This window comes from Hyla sarda, chromosome 10, assembly GCF_029499605.1.
Source record: "Hyla sarda isolate aHylSar1 chromosome 10, aHylSar1.hap1, whole genome shotgun sequence".
Classification (NCBI taxonomy): domain Eukaryota; kingdom Metazoa; phylum Chordata; class Amphibia; order Anura; family Hylidae; genus Hyla; species Hyla sarda.
In genome coordinates this window covers 54,090,633-54,109,482 of record NC_079198.1, presented here as the reverse complement: position 1 = coordinate 54,109,482, position 18,850 = coordinate 54,090,633, and the positions used below count along the sequence as shown (strand labels likewise).

The 18,850-nt window shown below is 39.9% G+C and overlaps 1 protein-coding gene across 2 annotated transcripts in view; it reads right to left on the bottom strand.

Moving 5' to 3' along the window:
* The window catches only part of RASIP1 (Ras interacting protein 1), a 159,038-nt gene extending 141,529 nt beyond the window's left edge, over positions 1 to 17,509 (bottom strand). For both annotated transcript variants that reach the window (XM_056543470.1, XM_056543471.1), the window contains exons 1-2: positions 17,148 to 17,509; positions 15,901 to 16,052 (exon numbers count right to left, since the gene is read on the bottom strand). In XM_056543470.1, the coding sequence (XP_056399445.1) occupies positions 15,901 to 16,034 (134 nt within the window). In that variant the 5' untranslated portion in view covers positions 16,035 to 16,052; positions 17,148 to 17,509. The remainder of the gene's footprint in view (positions 1 to 15,900; positions 16,053 to 17,147) is intronic.
* Positions 17,510 to 18,850: the final 1,341 nt, after the last annotated feature.

The following is an 18,850-nucleotide window of genomic DNA, read 5'->3' as shown; positions in this document are numbered from 1 at the left end:
TAGTAAGAAGCCATGCATGACATTACAATCTATGGTAATTGTCAATCATTTCACAGATATGTGCTGCTTTTGTAGGAATTTTTCCAGATAAATCTAAATGTATACTGACAGCATGTGATTGCATTTGGATCCGTCTGCCATTATTCAATTTCTCCTTTGTCATATTTCAGGGATTGTTCAGAATTACTAAAAACTGTGACAAAATTGTTCATGTGTTTGTTTTGGTATTGCAGTTCAGCCACATTTACTTCTAATCTTGGACAACCTCTAATGGACTAAGCCCATTTTGACCTTAAAGGGATACTCCGGTGGAAAACTTTTTTTTTTTGTTAAATCAACTGGTGCCATAAAGTTAAACAGATTTGTAAATTACTTCTATTCAAAAATCTTAATTATTCATGTACTTATTAGCTACTGAATACTACAGAGGAAATTATTTTCTTTTTGGAACACAGAGCTCTCTGCTGAATGACAAGCAAAGTGTTCTCTGCTGACATCTCTGTCCATTTTAAGAACTGTCCAGAGTAGGAGAAAATCCCCATAGCAAACATATGCTGCTCTGGACAGTTCCTAAAATGGACAGAGATGTCAGCAGAGAGCACTGTGTTCCAAAAAGAATAGAATTTCCTCTGTAGTTTTCAGCATCTAATAAGTACTGGAAGGATTAAGATTTTTTAATAGAAGTAATTTGCACATCTGTTTAACTTTCTGTCACCAGTTGATTTAAAAGAAAAAAAGTTTTCCACCGGAGTACCCCTCTAACCCCTTAACCCCTTAAGGACTCAGCCCATTTTGGCCTTAAGGACTCAGACAATTTAATTTTTACGTTTTCATTTTTTCCTCCTCGCCTTCTAAAAATCATAACTCTTTTATATTTTCATCCACAGACTAGTATGAGGGCTTGTTTTTTGCGCGACCAGTTGTCCTTTGTAATGACATCACTCATTATATCATAAAATGTATGGCGCAACCAAAAAACACTATTTTTGTGGGGAAATTAAAACGAAAAACGCAATTTTGCTAATTTTGGAAGGTTTTGTTTTCACGCCGTACAATTTATGGTAAAAATGACGTGTGTTCTTTATTCTGAGGGTCAATACGATTAAAATGATACCCATTATTATATACTTTTATATTATTGTTGCGCTTAAAAAAAATCACAAACTTTTTAACCAAATTAGTACGTTTATAATCCCTTTATTTTGATGACCTATAACTTTTTTATTTTTCCGTATAAGCGGCGGTATGGGGGCTCATTTTTTGCGCCATGATCTTTACTTTTTTTTGATACCACATTTGTATATAAAAAACTTTTAATACATTTTTTATAATTTTTTTTTAATAAAATGAATTAAAAAAGTAGGAATTTTGGACTTTTTTAATTTTTTTTCGTTCACGCCGTTCACCGTACGGGATCATTAACATTTTATTTTAATAGTTCGGACATTTACGCACGCGGCGATACCAAATATGTCTATAAAAAATGTTTTTTACGCTTTTTGGGGGTAAAATAGGAAAAAACGGACGTTTTACTTTTTTATTGGGGGAGGGGATTTTTCACTTTTTTTTTACTTTTACTTTTACATTTTTTTACATTTTTTTTTACACTTGAATAGTCCCCATAGGGGACTATTCATAGCAATACCATGATTGCTAATACTGATCTGTTCTATGTATAGGACATAGAACAGATCAGTGTTTTCGGTCATCTTCTGCTCTGGTCTGCTCGATCACAGACCAGAGCAGGAGACGCCGGGAGCCGCACGGAGGAAGGAGAGGGGACCTCCGTGCGGCGTTATGAATGATCGGATCCCCGCAGCAGCGCTGCGGGCGATCCGATCGTTCATTTTAATCGCGAACTGCCGCAGATGCCGGGATCTGTATTGATCCCGGCACCTGAGGGGTTAATGGCGGACGCCCGCGAGATCGCGGGCGTCGGCCATTGCCGGCGGGTCCCTGGCTGCGATCAGCAGCCGGGATCAGCTGCGCATGACACGGGCATCGCTCCGATGCCCGCGGTTATGCTTAGGACGTAAATGTACGTCCTGGTGCGTTAAGTACCACCTCACCAGGACGTACATTTACGTCCTGCGTCCTTAAGGGGTTAAGGACCAAGGGCGTACAGGTACGCCCTTGGTCCTGCTCTCCTAATATAACGCGGGGTTACACAGTAACCCCGCGTCATATGACGGCGGGCCCGGCGTCATAGTGAAGCCGGGACCCGCCTCTAATAGCGCGCAGCGCCGATCGTGATTAGCCCTTTAGCTGCGCGCTCAGAGCTGAGCCGCACGGTTAAAAGCGAAACCGAAAGTAGCCGGCTAGCTCAGTCGTGCTGTTCGGGATAGCCGCGGCTAATCGCGGCATCCCGAACGCTGTCCGATCGCCGAATGACTGCTCAGTGCCTGAGATCCAGGCATGAGCAGTCATGCGGCAGAATCGTTGATCACTGGTTTCCTATGAGAAACCAGTGATCAATGATGAAGATCAGTGTGTGCAGTGTTATAGGTCCCTATGGGACCTATAACACTGCAAAAAAAAAAAGTGGAAAAAAAAAGTGAATAAAGTTTAACTCCTCCCCTATTAAAAATTTGAATCACCCCCCTTTTCCAATAAAAAAAAAAAAAAACACAGTGTAAATAAAAATAAAAATAAAGATATATGGTATCACCGAGTGCGGAAATGTCCTAATTATAAAAATATATCATTAATTAAACCGCTCGGTCAATGGCGTGCGCACAAAAAAATTCCAAAGTCCAAAATAGTGCATTTTTGGTCACTTTTTATATCATTTAAATATGAATAAATAAGTCCTATCAATGCAAAAATGGTACCGTTAAAAACTTCAGATCACGGCGCAAAAAATGAGCCCTCATACCGCCCCATACTCGGAAAAATAAAAAAGTTATAGGGGTCAGAAGATGATAATTTTAAACGTATTAATTTTCCTGCTTGTAGTTATGATTTTTTCCAGAAGTCCGACAAAATCAAACCTATATAAGTAGGGTATCATTTTAATCGTATGGACCTACAGAATAAAGATAAGGTGTCATGTTTACCGAAAAATGTACTACGTAGAAACGGAAGCCCCCAAAAGTTACAAAACGGCGTGTTTTTTTTTTTCAATTTTGTCGCACAATGATTTTTTTTCCGTTTCACCGTAGATTTTTGGGCAAAATGAGTGATGTCATTACAAAGTAGAATTGGTGGCGCAAAAAATAAGCCATCATATAAATTTTTAGGTGCAAAATTGAAAGAGTTATGATTTTTTAAAGGCAAGGAGCAAAAAACGAAAATGCAAAAACGGAAAAACCCCCGGTCCTTAAGGGGTTAAGGACCCAGCCAATTTTAATTTTTGCACTTTGTTTTTTCCTCCTCCCCGTCTACAAAATATAAAGCTTTCAATTTTGCATCTACAGACCCATATAATGACATCAATCATTCAATAACAAAATCTACTGCAAAACCCCCAAAAAATATATTTGTGGGGTGAAATTGAGGGGGGAAAAACACCATTTTGTAAGTTTTGGGGGCTTCCGTTTCAACACAGTGCAATTTTCGCTAAAAATGCCACTTTATCTTTATTCTGTAGGTCCATACGGTCACAAGAATTCACAATTCATGTAGGTTTTATTTTATTTTAATACTTTAAAAGAATTATAACTACATGCACCAAAATTTGTGTGTTTAAAATTGTTGTCTTCTGACCCCTATAACTTTTTCATTTTTCCGCATACGAGGCTATTTGAGGGCTAATTTTTTTTGCCCCGTGGTCTGTAGTTTTTATCGGTACCATTTTTATTTATTTATCGCTTTTTATTAGTATTTTTTATATATGAAGTGTCCAAAAATGTAAAATTTTGGACTTTGGTATTTTTTTACGTGTACGCCATTGACCATGCGGTTTAGCTAACCATATATTTTAATAGTTTGGACATTTATGCATATGGTGGTACCACATATGATTATTTAAATTTTTTATTACATTATTTTAGTAAAAAAATGGGAAAAGGGGGGTGATTTTAACTTTTATTAGGCAAGGGGTTAATTCACTTTTATTCATTTTTCTTTTTACACTTTATATTTTTTTTAGCCCCCATAGGGGGTTATACCAAGCAATTTTTTTATTGCAATCACTGATCAATGCTATGCCATAGCATAGCACTGATCAGTGTTATCGGCGCTCTGCTGCTCTAGCCTGCATAGCAGGCTTGGAGCAGCTGATCGCCGATCAGACGAGAAAAAGGCAGATGAGGACCCTCCCGCCATTCACTCAGCAGATCAGGACCCTCTATTTCGTCGTGGATGTCCCGATCAGTTCCGCTGAGCTACCAGCACCATTAACCCCATATTTTAGATGCTACAATCATCTTTGATTGCGGCATCTAAAGGGTTAATGCAGGGCATCAGCCTGATTGGTGGTGCCCGGTATTACCCATGGGTCCTGGCTGCCCGTAGCAACCGGGACCCACCAGGTTTAACCCGTTCTCTGCTTGTGAGAACGGTTTAAACCCTGTTAACGGGACCAAAACGTACAGGTACACCCTGGATCCTTAGCCCCTTAATGACACAGGACATAAATGTACGTCCTGGTGATGGGGATGACTCTTATGTTTCTAATGACTAATATATATATTAATATTAAAATGCCATTGCTGCTGGAAAAATATCTGTTCCCTTACCCTTTAACCCAGATACATCAGAATGTTAAATGCAGAACATTTCATCTTATCGCTTTGCCTGTAATTAAGACTAGAGCCTTGAGATGGAGACTATGGATACAAGACGTACAAACATTGGACTTTGTGGAAAGATGCTGAAATTTTAAGCTAAGAGGACTTGCGAGATAATGATTTATGCTACGCCATGCTCAAATGACCAATCAGCATATAGAACAATGCATAATTTTACCTTTCACCCTCCCCTTTTTTCTCCGTTTGTAAAAACCAAATTTACTTTCTGCAATAAACAGAACTCCCTGGGGAACCGAGGAGAGGACCCATACCAACCTGGCATGGTGTGAATTTTCTTACGTCGGAAATTAGTACAGTGGTAGTCACTCACAGATTAAGGCCGCACATTAATCCATCTCCGACACTGGAGCGGTGTTACTTCACGCACCAGGATGTACATTTATATCCTGTACATGACCGGAGTGGTGCTTGCGCCATGCACAGCAGGTCCAAGCTGCTATCAGCAGTCGGGGACCCGCCGGTAATGGTGGACATCAGCGATCGCGCTGATGTTCGGCATTAACCCATCACATGTGATTAATACAGATCACGGCATCTGCAATAGTGCCGCAGGGATCCGATCATCCATAGTGACGGACAGAGGTCCCCTCACCTACCTCTGTCTGTTTCTTGGGCTCTTCTGCTCTTGTCTGAGATCGAGCAGAACAGAGCAGAAGATCACTGATAACACTGATCAGTGCTATGCCCTATGCATAGCACTGAACAGTATTAGCAATCAAATGATTCCTATATATAGTCCCCTATGGGGACAAAAAAGATTAAAAAAAAAAAAAAAGTTATAAAATTTGAAAAATCCCCATCCCAATAAAAATGTAAATCTGCCCTTTTTCCCATTTTACCCCCAAAAAGTGTAAAAAAAAATTTTAAAAACATATTTGGTATCGCCGCATCTGTAAATGTCCCAACTATCAAAATATAATGTTATTGATCCCATATGGTGAATGGCGCAAACGTAAATTTTTTTTCAAAAATTGCTACTTTTTTGTTGCCTCAAATTCCCCAAAAATGTAATAAAAATATTTAAAAGTTTCATATATGCAAATGTGGTATCAATAAAAAGTACAGATCACACCACAAAAAATTAATCGTCATACTGCCGTTTATACGGAAAAATGAAAAAGTTATAGGTCATCAAAATAGAGAGATTTTAAACGTACTAATTTGGTTAGAAAGTTTGAGTTTTTTTAAAGCAGTGCAATAATAGAAAAATATGAAATCATGGGTATCATTTTAATTGTATTGACCCACGGAATAAAGAAAACATGTTATTTGTACCATACATTGTACAGCACGAAACCTTCAAAAATTTGCTTAATTGCAGTTTTCTTTTCATTTTCCCCACACAAATAGTATTTTTTTGGCTGCACCATATATTTTATGGTAAAATGAGTGATGTAATTACAAAGGACAACTTATCGCGCAAAAATCGAGCCCTCCTACTCATCTGGGAACACTAGATCTGAATGAAAGAACTAATCATATAAAATACTTTTGTCTTAACATAGTTGAATGTGCTGACAACAAAATCACACAAAAATTATCAATAGAAATCAAATTTATCAACCCATGGAGGTCTGGATATGGAGTCACACTAGAAAATCAAAGTGGAAAACCACACTACAGGCTGATCCAACTTTGATGTAATGTCCTTAATACAAGTCAAAATGAGGCTCAGTAGTGTGTGTGGCCTCCACGTGCCCGCATGACCTCCCTACAATGCCTGGGCATGCTCCTGAACAGTCTGTGGTGCGATTTTGTTGTCAGCACATTCAACTATGTAAAGACGAAAGTATTTTATACGATTAGTTCATTCATTCAGATCTAGGATGTGTTATCTTAGTGTTCCCAGATGAGTGTTTTTTGTTGTCCTTTGTAACTACATCACTCATTTTACCATAAAATGTATGGTGGCATTGGTAAATAGAGCGAGACATGATGTCCCAGCTGTGCTCAATCGGATTCAGCTCTGGGGAACGGGTGGGCCAGTCCATAGCATTAATGCCTTCCTCTTGCGGGAACTTCTGACACACTCCAGCCACATGTGGTCTAGCATTGTCTTGCATTAGGAGGAAATCAGGGCCAACAGCACCAGCATGTGGTCTCACAAGGGGTCTGAGGATCTCGGTACCTAATGGCAGTCAGGCTACCTCTGGCAAGCACATGGAGGGCTGTGCGACCCCCAAAAGAAATGCCACCCCACACCATTACTGAGCCACCGCCAAACCAGTCATGCTAGAGGATGTTGCAGGCAGCAGAACGTTCTCCTCGGAATCTCCAGACTCTGTCACATGTGCTCAGTGTGAACCTGCTTTCATCTGTGAAGAGCACAGGGCACCAGTGGGGAATTTGCCAATCTTGGTGTTCTCTGGCAAATGCCAAACATCCTACATGGTGTTGGGCTGTAAGCACAACCCCCACCTGTGGATGTCGGGCCCTCATACCACCCCCATGGAGTCTTTTTCTGACCGTTTGAGTGGATACATGAACATCTGTGGCCTGCTTGAGGTAATTTTGTAGGGCTCTGGCAGTGCTCCTTCTTGCACAAAGGCAGAGGTAGCAGTCCTGCTGCTGGATTGTTGCCCTCCTACAGCCTCCTCCACGTCTCCTGGTAGTGTCTCCATGCTCTGGGCACTACGGTGACAGATACAGCAAACCTTCTTGCCACAGCTTGCATTGATGTGCTATCCTGGATGAGCTGCACTACTTGAGCCACTTGTGTGGGTTGTAGACTGCGTCTCATGCTACCACTAGAGTGAAAGCACTGCCAGTATTCAAAAGTGACCAAAACAGCAGCCAGGAAAAATAGGAACTGAGAAATGGTCTGTGGTCACCACCTGCAGAACCACTCCTTTATTAGGGGTGTCTTGCTAATTGCCTATAATTTCCACCTGTTGTCTGTTCCATTTGCACAACAGCATATGAAATTGATTGTCAATCAGTGTTGTTTCCTGAGTGGACAGTGTGATTTCACAGAAGTGTGATTGACTTAGAGTTATGATTTTTAGAAGCAAGGAGGAAAAAACGAAAATACAAAAATAAAATTGGCTGTGTCCTTAAGGCCACAATGGGCTTGGTCCTTACATGGGCACTGTCAGATACAAAACTTTTGATATGTTGTAAAGCATGCACAACCAATAGGTTTTTCAACTGCTTTCATTAGAAAATTTTCGGTATTTCATACTGAAAAAGCCAGTCAAACAACTGCCCCCCCCCTGAATGCTTGGACACATACTAGTCCTGCTGTGTCCATGAGTCATCACCTATGGATGCACCTCCTTGGAGGTGTGTTTCCTCATTGACACACCTCCTTGATTGACAGCTGTGAGTGCAGGGCTAACAGCTGGAGGAGGTAGTTTTGCTAATGCTAGGGGAGATGTGAGCAGACAGCATACTGAGGGAGGGGGCGGAGACCTGCACAGTGAGGCCACACGCCCTCCCTTTGAGAGGAATCCAGACTGGTGAGCTAAATTTAAAAGTGTAATAAAAAAAATAAAGGTGCTAGACACAAAAATTTGATGTACATGGTCAGGATTAGGTACTGAGTGATATATTTAAAAAAAAAAAATGTTGGTGGATTTGACGGGTACACTTTAAGGGGTTAACTACCAGGATGCCAGGACGTTCCTGTACGCCCTGTGTCCTGGACGGGTTAAGACATATTCCTCAGTCCTGATTGGTAAAGTTTTTTAGAATTAATCTGCAAACAGCATGAACTTCTTCAGCTTGGTGCTTGAGCTTACTGGGACATCTTGTAAATACTTGATTAAATACTTTGCATTTTGCACCACTATGTTTACTGAGACCTACATCAGCTAATTGGGAATACTTTTCTACTCAGCCATTTGTTTAGAAGATTCTTTAGAAGTTTTTACTGAGCTTTGGAATTTCCTTGTCTCCACACCTGGTGTGGTATTGCAGACACTGGTAGTAGCTATCCTATTAAAGACTGCTTGAACATATCTGTGTTTATGAAGGACCAGCTGAGAAAAGACATTTCAACTGAAACAATAATTCTAGCCAAATTCTCAAGGACACCTCACCATCAGCTTCATAATATATAGTGTAAAACTGTCTAGGATTGGTCAAAACAAAGCACTAATAGTTCAAATATTTTCATTTTACTTTTGGGATTGTAAAATTATTCTTTCATCATTAGGCTATGTTCACACACAGTTTTTGAGCCATAAGTAGCTTAAAAGAAGAGTCAAAAACAAAAGAGGCTGAAAAAGTGTGAACAGAAAAACTTGAAAACTAGGATGGAAGTAAGGCTCAAAAATATATTTCCTAAAAGACCCTTAAAGGGGTTGTGCGCTGCCCTGCAGTTCGGAGCTCCTCTGACAGCGTCCGGAAGTTCATTACTCCGAACGCTGTGTGCGGGATTCCGTGTTCGCAGCCGCCGGGCGTGACGTCACGCCCTTCCCCTTCGTGATGTCTCGCCCGCCGCCTCGTGACGTCTCGCCCGCCCCCTCAACGAAAGTCTATGGGAAGGGGGCGCGACCGCTGTCACACCCCCTTCCCATAGACTTTCGTAGAGGGGGCGAACACGGGGTCGAACACGGAAGCCCGCACACAGCATCCGGAGTAATGAACTTCCGGACGCTGTGAGCGGAGCTCCAAACTGCAGGGCAGCGCACAACCCCTTTAAGGAGACTAAGTCTCATATAAATTATCTATTGTTTATAATGCTTTTATATTAACCCCTTAATGACCACGGATGTAAATGTACGTCCTGGTGTGGCGGTACTTAGTGCACCAGGACATACATTTACGCCCTGTGTATGACCGTGCACTTCGGAGCGGTGCTCACGTCATACACAGCTCGCGTCATCCACGATCACGCGGATGTCCACCATTAACCCCTCAGATGTCATGATCAGTACAATGCGCATGTTAAAATAGAAGTTGGGATCGCCTGCAGCGCTGCCGCAGCGATCCTGTCGACTGTAAGGGCGGACGAAGGTCCCCTCACCTGCCTCTGTCCGTCTCCCGGTGTCTCCTGCTCTTGTCTGAGATCGAGCAGATCAGAGCAGAAGATCACGGATAATACTGATCAGTGCTATGCCCATGCATAGCACTGAACAGTTTTAGCAATTAAATGATTGCTATAGATAGTCCCCTATGGGGACATAAAAAGTATTAAAAAAAAGTTTTAAAAAAATGAAAAATCCTCTCCCCCAATAAAAATGAAAATTGGCAGTTTTTCCCATTTTACCCCCAAAAAGCGTATTTTTTTTTTATAAACATATTTGGCATTGCCGCGTGTGTAAATGTCCGAACTATCAAAATATAATGTTACTGATCCCGTACAGTGAACGTCGTTAACGTAAAAAAAAAAAAAGTCCAAAAATGCTTTTTTATCACATTTTAGCCCCCCAAAAATTAATAAAAAATAATCTATAAGTTTTATATATGCAAATGGGGTATTGATAAAAAAAAAACAGATGACGGCGCAAAACATTAGCCCCCATACCACACTATATACGGAAAAATGAAAACTTTATAGGTGGTCAAAATAGGGCCATTTTAGATGACTGATTTTGTACAAAAAGTCTTAGATTTTTTTTAAGTGGTACAAAAAATATAAAAGTATCTAGTTATGGGTATCATTTTAATCGTTTTGACCCACAGAATAAAGAACACATGTCATTTTTACTGTAAAGTGTACCGTGTGAAAATGAAACCCTCCAAAATGTGCAAAATTGTGGTTTTCATTTAAATTTCCTCCCTAAAAAAATAAAATTGACCTGGTCCTTAAGGGGTTAAACATATTTTTAAAGAATTTCTGATAATGTTTTTTCTTACTTTCCATTTTACTATCTACATTCCAAAATAACTTGAAATCTTGCAGTTTTCATTTGGCCCAATTACTTGGCCTAATATTAACCCCTTAAGGACTCAGCGTTTTTCCATTTTTGCATTAAAATTTTTTCCTCATCACCTTCTAAAAACCATAACGCTTTCAATTTTGCACCTAAAAATCCATATGATAGCTTAATTTTTGCGCCACCTATTCTACTTTGCAGTGACATTAGTCATTTTACCATAACATCAACGGCGAAACGGAAAAAAAATCATTGTGGGACAAAATTGAAGAAAAAATTTCATTTTGTAACTTTTGGGGGCTTCCGTTTCTACGCAGTGCATTTTTTGGTCAAAATGACACCTTATCTTTATTCTGTAGGTCCATACGGTTAAAATGATATCCTACTTATATCGGTTTGATTTTGTCGTACTTCTGAAAAAAACTACATGCAGGAAAATGTATACGTTTAAAATTGTTATTTTCTGACCCCTGTAACTTTTATATTTTTCCATATATGGGCTGGTATGAGGACTAATTTTTTGCGCCGTATTCTGAAGTTTTTATTGGTACCATTTTTGTATTGATCGGACTTTTTGATCGCTTTTTATTCCTTTTTTTATGATATAAAAAGTGACCAAAAATACGCTATTGTGGACTTTGGAAATTTTTTGCGCGTACGCCATTGACCGTGCAATTTAATTAATTATATAATTTAATAGATCGGACATTTACGCATGCGGCGATACCACATATGTTAATTTTTATTTTTATTTACACTGTTTTTTTTAGGGAAAAAGGGGGGTGATTCAAACTTTTATTAGGGAAGGGGTTAAGTGACCTTTGTTAACTTTTTTTTTTTTCACTTTTTTTATGCAGTGCTATATCTCCCATAGGGACCTATAACACTGCACACACTGATCTCCTATGCTGATCCCTGCAAAGATATAGCTTTGCACGGATCAGTCAGATAAGGGCATGATTGCTCAAGCCTGTAGCTCAGGCTTGGAGCAATCAATCGACGATCGGACGCCGCGAAGTCAGGTAAGGAGACCTCCACCTGCGTCCCAACTGATCGGAACCTCGCGATTTTATCGTGATGTTCCGATCAGCCCGACTGAGCTGCCGGGAAGCGTTTACTTTAGTTTTCAAATGCGGCGGTCAAATTTGATCGCCGCGTCTGAAGGGTTAACAGTGTGCGGCACAACGATCGGTGCCGCACGCTGTTAGCCCAGGGTCCTGGCTATCGTTAGCAGCCAGGACTGACCTGGTGTGATGCGGGGTCACGGGGTGACCCCGTTTTTCACACCGGGACCGGGCTCAGGGCGTACAGATACGCCCTGAGTCCTTAAGAGGTTAATTAGGCACCTCTTGTTCTGCACAGTCCACTTACCAGCGCTGTCCTACTTATCATCAAAAACAGAATTAAAGAAAAAGGTGACACAAGAACAGATAAGACACCATTTACAATAGCTGTGCGTTTACAGCTAAGCCTCCCCTTCCTGTAGAACGACCTCTGCACTGGTCACATGCCTAGAAAACTCTCCCATACTAGTGAATATGGTCTGGGCCAGGCTACTGTGTATATGTCCACTGGGCTTGCTATAAAACATCTATTTATGTCATCAAATTACTGTTTATTAGCTGCAGCACCACAAACTCCCTCTATTCATATTCATGAGTGACATGTTTCCCACATTCTACTGCCACTGAGTGATAGCTTTCCCCCTATACTGTACAGTAGTTTGGAATAGCTTTATTAGTCCAGCAATGCAGATGTAAAATCATTCTAAAATTTTGCATCCCTATACAGTGTAAGAAGAGTGAAATATAACCTGTACCATAGCTTTCATTTTGTCCTCCCTCACTTTCCTTAATAGACTACAAACCTTATGACAAATGATATATTATATTTTACAGTGATTACTGCTATCTTACTGTTTTTTTCTGCTGCTTTTCCTTTATAGTCTGTTTGACAGTAAATTTATAAGGCATATTGGCCCTCATTTACTATTGCAAACCCGACATGTTTTGTTGGTTTGTGCACCAGATTCTGTTGCATTGCGCCAGAAATTCTGTCTGCGCCAGATTTTGTGCCAGAATTGAAAAAACCCGAATAACTCTCCATTTTGCTAAGAAAACCCGGAAAGGGGGCGTGACCAGCAGGAAAAGGGGGCATGGTCTCTGAAAAGGGGCGTGTTCCCGACATTTTTACAAAAACCCAACATATTTACTAAGGTTTCCACAGAAAATGTGGTGGATTTCAGCTCAGGAAAACTCTACAGATCAGAGCATGTGTAAAAAAGCAAAGTGTAGGGAAAGTGGAAAATGTAGGGAAACCTTAGTAAATACCGTGGGAAATAAATTGTAGGGAATTAAAACCCACAAAGAAACCTACACTCCGCTCTGACTAAATGAGGGCCATTGTGTCTTTATGCTGTTGTTTTGGTGTTGTATTGTTTGTTGAGGTTACAGTGTGGTTTGTCAGTATGGTGATGGAGCAGTCTATTCTGGGCCTAGATGAAATAGATTACTCACAGTGTCTAGTTTTGATCAAACTTCTCACTTATTTCTTTTCAATCCTGCTGCATAACAAATATATTTAAAAATATAAGATAAACGGCTAGGTTTCAACAACCATGGACTTCAGGGAATACTATCCTGCTGTGTGATGTTTCTGGAGTCTCTGCCCCTTTAATCTCTAATTCTCACAATTCCAAAATGTCATGTGGAAGGACAGAATTATCTGGACTGCATGGAGGATAACACCCAATTTATGGCGACTTGAGTGTGGTGGAACTTTGTTTGGGAGTGGAGATTTTTTTCTAAGTAAAAGATGCAGTTCCATGAGTTTTCTAAGCACTGTAAGATAAGGACAGTGCTGAAAGCTAAAAGAGACAGTGAGCACTTCTTGGCCTGTGTGAAATACTGCAACTGTTTCAGTGGAATCCAATATGAGTAAAGCCATGGCTAAGGAAGCCTGGAGTCAATCTCCTAATTTGTCAGTGGAGTGATTGGACAATGCAAAAAAAGCCACAGAGATAGCGAGGCCAGAGGACTCCTAGTATCTGAGACATCAGAGACTTTTATGTGATTAGCACTGATTGAGTGCAAATTTGCATAGTGTTGCATCCTGGAACTGGGCCTGCCCATTAATGACTTTGTAGTCACAACACTCGCAAGAGACTAAGACTGGGGAGAGTATGCCCATGGTGTAGAGCAGTGGTCCTCAAACTGTAACTGTTGTCTGTCCAGCAGTGTCGGGAGTTGTAGTTTTGCAACAGTTTGGAGATCACTGGTGTAGGGGCTAAAGACTGGGTTTGTGAGTAATGATCTCAACAGTACAGTCCGCCAGCAAATATTAAATTACAACTGTGCACTTTGGTGATTCAACCACTAAGCATAAAGTGCCTTTAATGAGAACCACTAAGAACTGTGCAGCTGTACACATTACTGGCAGCCATCAAGCTTGGAGTACATTCACTCCCCTTGATTATAATATTTGCAAGAGCAGCGTCTGTCAAGTTAAAGGGGTATTCCAGGCTTCCAAAACCTTTTTTTATATATATCAACTGGGTCCGGAAAGTTAAACAGATTTGTAAATTACTTCTAATAAAAAATCTTAATCCTTCCAATAGTTATTAGCGTCTGAAGTTTTCTGTCTAACTGCTCAATGATGATGTCACGTCCCAGGAGCTGTGCATGATGGGAGAATATCCCCATAGGAACTGCACAGCTCCCGGGACGTGAGTCATCAGAGAGCAGTTAGACAGAAAACATCAACTCAACTTCAGTAGCTAATAACTACTGGAAGGATTAAAGGGGTACTCCGGTGCTTACACATCTTATCCCCTATCCAAAGAATAGGGAATAAGATGCCTGATCGCGGGAGTCCCGCAGCTGGAGACGCCCGCGATCATGCACGTGGCACCCCGTTTGTAATCACGTGATTACGCTCGACCGCAGAGCTGGCGACGTTTGACGTCACACCCCCGCCCCAGCGTGACGTCACGCTCCGCCCCTCAATGCAAGCTTACGGGAGGGGCGGAGTGTGACGTCACACGGGGGCGGGGGCGTGACGTCACACGCCGCCGGCTCTGCCGTCGAGCGTAATCAGACCCGGAGCGAACACGCTCCGGGCGCTGATGACAAATGGGGTGCCGCGTGCATGATCGCGGGCGTCCCCAGCTGCGGGACGCCCGCGATCAGGCATCTTATCCCCTATCCTTTGGATATGGGATAAGATGTGTAAGCACCGGAGTACCCCTTTAAGATTTTTTAATAGAAGTAATTTACAAATCTGTTTAACTTTCCGGAGCCAGTTGATATATAAAAAAAAAGGTTTGGCCTGGAATACCCCTTTAAGGCACACCTCCTACAATTAAAGACCATAATGATCATCATAATTCCACTTCACCTTAGAAACATGTGCACGGGCCAAATTATGTCAGTCAGTGTCAGGTGGAAAGGAAAGTCAAATGGTCATAAATATAGAAGTCTACAGAGCACAAGCACTATTTTGAGAGGACCATTGTACTCTGTGCCCACTGCAGCTGATAAACACTGATTTTACAAACATTATTGTAAGAATAACAGCAATGCAGACAAAGTCTCTGTCAATGCAAACATCAGGTGCCAGATGCCAGATTCCTATTCAAGCATAATTGCAATGAAGCTTTCAAAAATGTATGTACAAAGGAAGCTAAATAAAATAAGCCTTTACAGCTGACTTAACTAATCAAAGCAATTGTGAAACTTTGAGAGGGTGTGCTCGACAAAATGAACTTGGCATAAAGCTTTCCAGCCTACTCCAGTGTTTCTAACTTCAAGGCCTTGCGGAAATGATCCAGTACAACGTCTCCACCTCTTCAACTTCCTGTCATTCCATTCTTCCATTTCATTATCTATCATATGACTATGTTACAGGATGTAAGGAAATTGAGAGGATCTCACAATCACAGTGCTGCTACATGGGAAAGCGACCTCTAAAGGTAGAATTCATCTAGACTTACTACAAAATAGAACATATATAGTATAATAGTATATATACTATATCATTTTTAAGATTTTCAGTACAAAAGTTAGTCCTAAACATTGTATAAAACAGTCTTTGGGAGAGAAGTGGCACAACTAGTAGAAGGAAAAATGTGTTCAGTTTGAATGTTAAACTACGATACCAGATAGATAGATAGATAGATAGATAGATAGAAGGTTTGACTGAGGAAAACAAATAAAATAAATAAATACTTTTTAGGACTTTTAATGCTCGTGAAATCTCCATTTTGTTCAGAGATCTTAGAAAAAGAAAAGTTTAAAACATATTAAAGAGGAAGTGATGGGAATTCTTACTTGATAGAGCCAACACTAGGCCACCGTCTTCCTAGCTTTGCAAAGTGTTTCTTTGGAGAATTAATCCAGAGGCCCACAGGAAAATGGAGTTTCCCGAATCTGGGACTTCCTTCCTTCTTCTCTTCATGAAACATTGTATAACCTTTTCAGAACTGCAGAGAGAAAAAACAATTAAGTTTCCTATGGCTCTAAAGAAAAACCCTGATATGCTTAAAAACTTACAGTAACATTTCAGCCCATATAACCTGTTAAATGCCATATTATTCTTACTTCTCAGGTGAAAATATCAGAAAGATGTTGTTTTGTATTAAATATTCAGTGTTATGTACTATATAATGTAAAGATGCTCACGTTATATAAATGTAAGTATGTACTTAATCTATTAAAGTACACCCATATGCTAATTTTTATGTCAATATTATGGAGATTTTTTAGTTTTTTGCAAATAATAAATTTTTAATTTCATTAGTAATTCAAATTGTCAATGAATACTTTGAATTACCTGCTTGCAAACATAATTACAAATAAAAATATAGTAAAGAAAGAAGTACAATAATTCATTTTAAATGACACTTACACATTCCACAAATGACACAAAGATTAAATATGTGAAAATATATATTTATTTAGTATAAATGTACAACCTAAACTGTACCCAGGGGCAACTAAAAGTACCACAGTAGAATTCTGTAGCATTTTAAAGTGACGAATAATTAGCAAATATACTTCATACAGTTCATTGTTGTTCTCCCTTCTCTCTCTTCGACTACGCTGTAAATCAGTATACGGCTGACAAAACTTTTAATAAAACACCATAATCTTTCGAAAGCTCTTTTAATTTGTATTAAACTATTGAAAAAAAATGTATTATAGATTCAGTGAAAACACAGTAGCCATACCTGTTTCAAATAACAGGAAGGAAAGAGTGACTAAGAATTTAAGTAAACCCCACCTAATATAATTGTACAAGCTAAAGATATAGCATCCTATTAACTGATGTGAAAGCTGTTTACAATATTATTGAGCAAAAACGGTAAAGACTATGTTTTTTTTTTTTTTTTTTTTTAGTAAGCAAGAATGCAATCAAATATGTTATACAGGTTCATGGAATAACAGGTGAATAGTGAGACAGCAAAATAGCAATATTTTCACAACTGTATTAGCAATACACGAAACCTAAATAGTTGCATCAGAAAGAGGTATAGGGTATGAAGAGGAATGATGATGGGAATATCAAATATATTTACCAGTGATATGTTGTCAGAAATGCTTTTCAGACTGCTCTGTTGCTGCGCTTCCCTCCTCAATTCAGAATGTCACTTCAGCAAATACTATTTATCTTATTCCTGCTTTCAGAATGCATGGCTTACATTTACAAGTATCCCCATTCACTGGGATAAACATTTCATACAAATCTATTCAGGTATTCATTTTGAAAATAAACAGAAATTAAAAAAAGACTCCAAGTAACGTACACAAAAAAAAAATAAAGACTATGGAAAGTAGTGGAACTAAAGAATGAAGTTAAAAGTCTAAATAATGACCAATATTCTGGTTAAATTCTACTCCTTTCGGTTCCTGTAGCTGTTTCAACAGGAGTTTCTCTTCCCTTCAATCCTAACCCTGGAAAGGCTGTCTGTCTGAAGTCCAGTTTCCTTTGTTTTAACAATTCCAAACCCTCCCTCTCTTCCTGAGGTCAGATAAGATGAATAAAACTCTCACAAAGCTTAACTAGGCAGGAGGACAAGGAAAGTATGAGGTTAAGGGGATACTTTGCTGATGGGTGTATCTAGCATCATATTGACATCATACTGTCTCAGATAACACAATGCTACATATGTCATCATTAGATGTTACTAAATTTCATTTTTAAAAATATCCAAAAGTACTCCACCCCTAGACATCTTATCCTCTAGCCAAAGGATAGGGGATAAAATGTCTGATCATGGGGGGTCCCGCCGCTGGGGACCTCCGCAATCTCTCCTGCAGCCCCTCCCCTGTCATCAGCTGCACGGAGCAAAGTTTGTTGCGTGCCTAATGACTCACGATACAGGGGCCAGAGGATCGTGACATCACGGCCCCGCACCCTTGTGACATCACATCCCACCCAATCAATGCAAGCCTATGAGAGGGGGCGTGACGGACGCTCTGTGCAGCTGATAACAGGGGGGGCGGCTGCAGGAGAAATCCTTTGGATAGGGGATAAGATGTCTAGGGGCAGAGTACCCCTTTAAAACTAAGATTGTTTCTACATTACCACAATGGGCAATATTACTCATTAGACTTGTGCACTAGAAAAATTTCCGTTTAAATTCGTTTCGTTTTTTCGTTTTGGAAAAAAATTTCGGTTCGGCAATATTTTCGGTTTAGATTTTTCGGATACATTCGGTATTCGGGTATTCGGGTTGTTTTTTTCGGATACATTCGGTATTCGGGTATTCGGGTAGTTTTTTTCGGATACATTCGGTATTCGGGTATTCGGGTTGTTTTTTTCGGATACATTCGGTATTCGGGTACATTCGGTAAATCTTTTTAGTTTTTTTGGACTTTAGCGATCCTAATAAATTAATGAGATACCTTTTTTATTAAAATTTCGCAGGGTATCATAAAAAAATCATAATAAAAAAGATACAGTGTTGATGGAAAAAATTGTATCTAACAAAATGTATCTTTTTTATTATGAAATGTTTATTCATTTTTAAACAGGGATCAATTTATGTGAGCGGGTAAAGCACTAAAAATGTAGCCGACCATAATGAAAATGTAGTGTGTGCGTGTTTTTCACTTTTTTTTAAAACATTTTTTAGGTAGTACTACTACTCCCAGCATGGAACACACTCTTCCATGATGGGAGTAGTAGTTACCTGTACTAATTGACAGATCGCAGGGCTCCCTTGCGATCCTCTTGTATAATGTATAGATGTGGAGGCTGCTCTTCTATGGTCCCCTG